The sequence below is a fragment of the Parasteatoda tepidariorum genome, chromosome 7, assembly GCF_982258835.1.
Source record: "Parasteatoda tepidariorum strain Cologne lab strain chromosome 7, Ptep-v5.0, whole genome shotgun sequence".
In the NCBI taxonomy this organism is placed as follows: domain Eukaryota; kingdom Metazoa; phylum Arthropoda; class Arachnida; order Araneae; family Theridiidae; genus Parasteatoda; species Parasteatoda tepidariorum.
In genome coordinates this window covers 90,369,819-90,378,034 of record NC_141761.1, presented here as the reverse complement: position 1 = coordinate 90,378,034, position 8,216 = coordinate 90,369,819, and the positions used below count along the sequence as shown (strand labels likewise).

Below are 8,216 nucleotides of genomic sequence, written 5' to 3'. Positions count from 1 at the left end.
AATAAAAAATATTAAAGGTTATTCTCACTTGCGTAAAAGAATTGATTGCAGTAAAAATAGCCTTTTAAAAAATCAATAGAGATGAAGCTAGTAAAAATCGATTGGATTCCATTGCAAAATTTTAATTTTAATCAATCAATATCAAAAATTCCGGTTTTATCGATCCATATCTTGTTCGTAAATCATTTTGAATGTCAATCTAGATGTATATAAAAATTAAAATAGAATAAACTCAAAAGTTCATAGGAGAGCATGAAACTAAAATTTTGTTTGTCTTATTTAGCCTCTGAATTTCCTGAATTGCTGATACATATTTCATTAATTTTGTAGGCTGTATAGTACTTATATAAATTTCATCTGTTAAAAGTTTCATAACTTTTTTTAAAACAATGCTATCTAGGCACTTGATGCTGATTAAAACAGTGAGATGTGTCGATGTCACATCAATTTCTAGGAACTTTTCTCACAAGTTTAATCGTAAATCACTTAATAACTTTTTGAAAAACCGAGTTTTTAAAAACGATTCAATTCATCGCAACTTAGGCTCGACTAAAACTACATCATCGAAAGCTGTGCCAATATTAATAGGGACAGCAATTGTTGGAGGAGTGATTGGTGCATACTCTTATTTCAGCAAAAGTGATACCTTTGATACCACAGAAGATGGGGGTGTTTCTGGTGAGCCACCTTTTGTATATGAGCATTTAGACGAAGATTTAGCCTTACTCAAAGAGTATGGGAAAATGCCGTATTTGCTGATAGGTGCTGGATCAGCATCCTTTGCGGCATACAGAGCAATTCGCACTGAAGATCCTAATGCAAAAATTTTGATGATTGGTGAGGAAGCATTTCATCCATATATGCGACCACCTCTTTCTAAAGAAATGTGGTTTGATCCTAATGAAAAGAATGCTGATAGTCTAAGCTTCACTCAATGGGATGGCAGAAGCCGCAGTTTGCTTTATGAACCACCTGAATATTATTTTCCATTGAAAGAAGTCCTTGAGCGAAAGAATGGTGGCGTTGCTGTGATTCGTGGCACTAAAGTAGTTAAAATTGATCCAGTTTCCCAGACTGTGTATTTAAACAATGGAGGCGAAATCGCCTATGAAAAATGTCTTATCGCAACAGGCTCTAAACCTAAAAATATTCCTCTTTTTGAAACTGCTGATAGCTCTATCAAAAAACATATTTCCTTTTTTAGAACAGTGCATGACTTCAAAAAGCTAGATAAAATATGCAAGAAATCTGATTCGATTGTAATAGTTGGTGGAGGATTTTTAGGAAGCGAGCTTGCTTGTGGAATATCTAAAAGACGTGGTTTGAATAAATTCAAAGTGATTCAGTTGTTTCCAGAGACTGGTAATTTAGGTAAACATATACCGGAGTATTTAAGTAAGTGGACTACAAAGAAAATGACAGATGACGGCGTGCAAGTCATTCCTGAAGTCACCATTAAGACTGTGACTGAAGAAGGAAAAAAACTGAAACTAGTTTTAAGCAATGATGAAATCATTACTGCTGATCATATAGCTGTGGCCGTTGGTTCAGATGCAGATACTGAAATAGCTAAAGCATCTGGTCTAGAGGTTGATGAAAAAACCGGCGGATTTGTGGTTAACACAGAAATGGAAGCTAGAAAAAATCTATGGATAGCAGGAGACGCTTCTTGCTTTTATGATATTGTGTTGGGTAGGCGGCGTGTCGAGCATCACGACCATGCAGTTGTGAGTGGTGGGTTAGCAGGAAAGAACATGACTGGAAGCGGCACGCCTTATTGGCATCAGTCCATGTTCTGGTCAGATTTAGGGCCAGATATTGGTTTTGAAGCTGTTGGTATTGTTGATTCTTCCTTACCTACTGTTGGAATATTTATTAAAGATTCCAATTTATCAAACAGTACCATTGTTGAAACAGAAAATACAGACAGTGAAGTAGGAAAAGGCAATGAAAATGTAATTAAACCTATTGATAATTCATCAGTTCTAGATGTTAAACCTAGGGCTCCTGATCATAAAGATAATTATGATAGGGGTGTTATATTTTATTTAAGAAATGACATTATTGTTGGGATTCTGACATGGAATGTTTTCTCTAAAATGGCAATAGCAAGAAAAATTCTCAATGAGGCAAAATCTTTTGATGACTTGACAGAGGTTGCTAAATTATTTGAATTGAATGCAACTGAAGATTGAATATCACTATTTTTTTAGAATGAAATTTTTTTTGAAAAATTAATCTATAATACAAAATCTATGCTAATAGAAACTAATTTGTGCAAGTACAAAATTACTTTTTAGTTTTAATCAAATACAGTAAAATTTATTTTATATAATTTAAAAATTACTAAACTTAGATGATTTGTTTGATCAACTTTATGTATGTGTAAGTGTGTAGAATGAATTAAAATTTATTTATTACATATTTTTATTATTTCATTGTTGTTAAAATCAGTTTATGAGAATATAATCAACCAAAACTATGTTCCTAAATTGATAAAATTTAAAGTTTTTTTTTTTTTTTTTTACATGCTTTACATAAATATATATTGAATGTAATTTCAAAGATATATAAACTCTTACTAGTTAGGTATATTATGTACCTATGTATGCAATACTTGTTTGATAAATATTGAAATGTATTGTTTAATTTGATTTTAAAAGTATCCATCAAATATTACCTACTAGTGTACCAGTGTATTTATATGAAAAAGCACCATTCCAAGATTTGTAGTTATTATTCCAGATATGTAATGTCAGAGGATCAAGTGCGATTTATAATTTTCAATAGTTTGTACTAATATAAACATCAAATTAGAGAAAAGCTATATAATTGTTGTAACTATTATTCAGCTCAAATAAATTGCAATGTACTTAGAAATTGACATCTTTCATTATCAATTATTTGTCACTTAATAAATTCTTCATAGTATTGCCAATATGTAGAATGCCTGATTATAGATGACTGATTTATCTATCTTTTTATTACAATTTTATATTATCTTTCAATATATGGCTTTAATAGTGCTACTCTTTTTTTTTCTAAAAAAAAGTTTTATTTAAAACTTTGTCTTATGTGCTATAAATTAAATTTAATGAAAATATCTGAATCTTAAAAATGAGTAAATCCCTTTAACTAGCATATGATCAACAATTTTAATATTTTAGCACTTTTATTAAAAATAAGATATTAAAAAAATGACCTTGCTAAAAGGTTTTTTTCAAAAAAAATTTCTTTTAAGAAATAATATTACAGCATTTAAAATTATTAATAACTACATTTATTTGCATTAATATTTTTGTGTTAATTGCAGTTAACCAAAATTCTCCCTTCATAATTGCAAATCTGAAGTTTTGTTTTTGATATTACCAGTTTTACTCTACAGTCCAGAGTGGGCTAAGGCTTGCTGAAGATTCCTTCAGGACAACCTATTTAATTTTGAGTTAAAATAATCATAAAAAAAAAACTTTTGAGCAGCTGATTAATATTTTAAGAGTCAAGGCTCGCTAACTTATATTTTACAATGAAAACTTGTAAGGTTATGTTTAAATAAAAACTTAAAATTATCAAAGTAATGTTTATAATAAATTTATTACTAAGTTTTACTTATTTAGATGTTAGTAAGTAGAGAGCAACAAACCAACAAAAAAAACTAGGTCTCACTTGATTTTGAACAAAATATAACTAATTTGTATCAGTTTTTTTTTTAAAACAAAGGTGCAAATTAAAGAAATATTTATGTGAAGATGTTGATTAATTAATATTCGCATTTAATTTAAATCCATGTTTGGAGTTATAATATTTTAAAGTTGAAGCAATAGATAGATTAGAAAAATATTATTTTTATATCTTGTTTTTGAAGTTTCAGATATTAAAAATTCAGGTGTACAATGCTAAAAAAAAAACTGACCACCCTAAATAGCTTTTGATCTAATGATCAGCTCGTCATGTTCTGAGACTCTGTCTTACTGGTATGAGGGGGCATCCTCAAACATACTAATTAGTGCAGACGTTATTTTAAGTTACGAAGTCTGACACATAAACCAGGGATGAGATTAGCCAAAACGCAAAAAAGCTGAATTTCCACGATAGTAAATTTTACGCAAGCGCAACCCTTTAATAATAAATTCCAGACAGTTTAAGGTAATAAATAATGTGTTGACATACAATTGTGTACTAATCTATTATTATAAAAACGATTACATTGATATTTAACATTTACTGGGGAAAAAAAATTACCAATTGAAAAAATAAAGCTGGAAATTATATTTTTCCTCAGTTCACATAAGAGACGATTACGACTCGAAAAACTACCTGGTTTAGCAAATTAAAACTACTCAGAATATATATTAATATTTCATTTCTTTTAATAAATACTGTTATGTGATTTATAGCAAATATATCAGTAATATTACTTTTTAAATTATATTGGAAAAAAAAAACTTTAACAATGGACCGAATCATTATGTTCATATTATAGTCTAATTTAACTACAGCCCTCTGAAACATATCAATAACAGTGAAGTAGAAATATATAGTAACTCCTTAACATACAAAAATTGCTTTTTAGTTTGAAGAATTACATGACAATCAGTAACTGTTTAGATAATTGTTTTTTATTTGATAAGAACTTTGCATTTTATAGCAAAAAAAATTTTGTTAATTAAATCCCTTTTTAAGTGATTGCTTTTGTTTGCTATATCTTTTATGTTTGCTATATTTAGTCGTTAGTCCATCTTCAAACATCTTGTGACAAATTCTATTTTTTCTTCTTTGCAAGCACAGAATGTAAGTTTTGAATATATTCCCTTCCAGTTTCTCTGATGTTGTAACACTTACATATACTAATAATCGTCGTTAGAAAAACAGTCACCTTTATAGTAAACTAATTTTAAAAAAATTTACTTCTTACAAGAATCGCGATAGTTGACCTTAAAATTGCGTGAATATGAATAACAATTATTGATTTTGAAATCACATGAATATGAAACTAGATTTACGATTTTGAAAATGAGAAAATACAAACTGGGATATAGAATTTTTAAAACGCGTAAATACAAATCACGATTCATAATTTTTAGATCGCGTAAATACGAATCATGATGCGTAATTTTCAGATTGCATAAATAAGAATTATGATGCATAACTTTTAGAATGCATGAATGCGAATCCCAATGCCTTATTTTAAAATTACGTATAAATACGAAAATCAATGTATGATATTATAAACCGCATGAGAAAATCAACACATTGAATTTTAAACTTGCGTGAATACGAATCACTACATAGGTTTTTAAAAAGACGTAAATACGAATCACAATATCGGATTTTTAAATCTCGTAAATAAGAATCTTAACGTACAATATTCAAATCGCGTGAATAAGAATCGCAACACGCAAATATGAAAAGCTATGTTTGATATTAAAATCGTGTGAATAAGAATCGAGATATTAGCAGATTCCAGGCTTGGGACCTCTAAAAGGCTTGTCAGAAGCAGCGTCGTTTGAACTACAAAAATCGGATCTATCTGGAGGGCGGGTAAAAAATTCGGAAAATCTTATCTGCTGCGTGTAAAAGGGGAGAAAATAGGTAAAATAAGTAAAAATGAGAAAGGATTGATAGCTATGTAGTTTGAATTTTCTGTTTCTCTTTGAAAATCGGTGAATTTTCTAAAAGAGCGGAATATTTATAAAAAAATGAAATTTTTAGAAAATCTGAATTTTTGATAAAAAAAGCTGAAATTTAAGAGATAAAAGTGAAAAAAGCGGAAATCCGCTAAAAAATCTCATCCCTGATAAATGTAAACTGCTGTTTGTAGAAAATGCAACACCATGAAGGAATCATCAGAATCAAATGAAATTCGCAGCAAATGTCAATTATAGGATATTATGCAAATTAATAAAGTTTCAGAGCCATCGCGCGTGCGTGGCGCGCGCAGCGCCCTCTGAATTGATGCTGAAAGCGTATAAATAAAGTGCTGTAGCGGGACGTTGAAAATAGTCTATGATTATTTGTTAGTGGCAAACGTTTGTGAGACCTGAGTATGCCTCCACGACGGAAGAATAAGAAATTCAAGCAACTTACGGAGTTTGAACGAGGGAGGATAATCGGCCTTCGAGAAGGAGGATTTTCCTATCGCGCAATAGCAGCTCGTATGCAGCGGAACAGTTCCACAGTGATGCGAGTTTGGAAGCAGTGGACCGACGAGCACCGAACAACTCGAAAAACAGGCACTGGACGACAGAAGGTGACGTCAGAGCGCGATGATCGACACCTGCTCCGTATGGCGGTGAATGATCGCACAGCTTCCTCCAGGCAGCTGGCAGCACATTGGTCTACTGCTACAGGTGTACAATTGTCGGCTTCGTCAATTCGTCGTCGTCTGCTGCGCCGTGGATTGCGTGCAAGGGTGCCATTATACAGGATTCCCCTCACGGCGGATCATCGACGGCTGCGTCGGCAGTGGGCTCTTGAGCACAGAGACTGGCGAGCTGATTGGCACCAAGTTGTCTTTTCAGACGAATCACGCTTCAATTTGTGGACCCATGATGGCCGTGTTCGTGTTAGACGTTATGCCGGTCAACGCTGCCTTCCTGAGTGTATTATTGAACGACATAGTGGTCGAACACCCGGAGTTATGGTCTGGGGTGCGATTTCGTATCATGGACGATCCAATTTGATACGAATTGAGGGTAATCTCAATAGCAACAGATACGTCCGTGAAGTGCTACAGCCCGAAGTCGTTCCTTTCCTTCAAGGCATCCCTGGAGCTATCTTTCAGCAGGATAATGCACGCCCACATGTTGCGCGGACTGTTAGAGACTTCTGTTCAGCACAACGCATGCAACTTCTTCCTTGGCCTGCTTATTCGCCGGATATGTCGCCTATTGAGCACGTGTGGGATATGGTTGGTCGGCGTCTCACTCGTGATCCGCGTCCTGCAGTTTCCAAAGACGAACTTTGGTTGCGCATACAAGCGATATGGAATTCTCTTCCTCAAGCAGATATTCAACATCTGTTTGACTCCATGCCACGTCGTATAGCAGCACTTATTGCAGCGCGTGGTGGCTGCACCAAATACTGATTTCGGACGCTTAATTTGTTTCTTTTGTTTTGAAAATTTCATCATTTATTTGTATCAGTACAAGTCGTTTCTGCATTAAATTTCATTTGATTCTGATGATTCTTTCATGGTGTTGCATTTTCTACAAACAGCAGTTTACTTTCTCTGAATAAACATACCCTTTCTTTCAACAGATTTCGACCCTTAAAACATGGTCCCAATAGTTTTGTCAGGAGAGAGCTCCAAAATTTAGACTCCTTAATTTTAATTTTTACGTATTTCGCTATATCTCAAAAACTTATTAAGCAAATAAAAAAATTTTTGCACACAATTATAAAATTAATTTATTCAAAGATAATTCTATCCAAAAAAATAACTCCATATTAAATTTAAGCAAAATTGGTTGAATAGTTCCTGAGTAATTGAATTTCAAATAAGTCAGATTTTTAAAATTCGATTTCTCTGGAACTATTTAACCTATTTCGCTCAAATTTTGTATTTTCCCATGTAAAGTGATATACTTTAAAATGATGTAAAAAATTGTATTTCTTAGAATTCAAACTTTTTTTTTACTATTATTTAATAAAATATTAAATATTTATTTTTTGCAAGGAGTTATTTTTGGCTTATTATTATTTCGCTTAATTAGTTCTTGAGATATGGAGAAGTATGCGAAAAGTAAAATTAACATTAAGGGGTCGAAACTTTGAACGCTCTCCTGACCAAATAATGAGGGTCAAATATCCAAATCCATTGTAAATAAGAGTATGTTTATTCAGAGAAAGTACATTTTTTTGTCATATTTTGTAACTTAAAATATCATCTGCACTTATTAATTGGCATATTTAAGGTCATCTTCTAGAGCCATTAATAATGAGTCCTAAGAAGTGAAGATCTAATCATTCAATCGAAAGTAACTCAGGGTAGTCGTTTTTTGCTCACTTCACATATAAATAAATTTGAAATAATAAAGTTTTAAATATTTGCACGGAGAGCAGCAGTGTTAAGTTCGACAGGCACAATTTAAAATTATAAAAGTGTATAAAAACATTGATTTTTTTTTTGCTAAGGAAAGTCGAGGCTGTTTTTAAAGGCCCTGTCATCACATGAAGTCGCACTTTTTTTGCAAATAATATATTTTCGTATCTGCTGT

The 8,216-nt window shown here is 32.1% G+C and overlaps 1 protein-coding gene across 1 annotated transcript; it reads left to right on the top strand.

The window, feature by feature from the left end:
* The first annotated feature begins 116 nt into the window (after positions 1 to 116).
* AIF (Apoptosis inducing factor) lies at positions 117 to 2,880 on the top strand. Its single transcript, XM_016074770.4, has one exon. It carries the CDS (start codon positions 390 to 392, stop codon positions 2,193 to 2,195), a length of 1,806 nt encoding a protein of 601 aa, XP_015930256.2. The 5' UTR covers positions 117 to 389; the 3' UTR covers positions 2,196 to 2,880.
* The last annotated feature ends 5,336 nt before the right edge of the window (positions 2,881 to 8,216 follow it).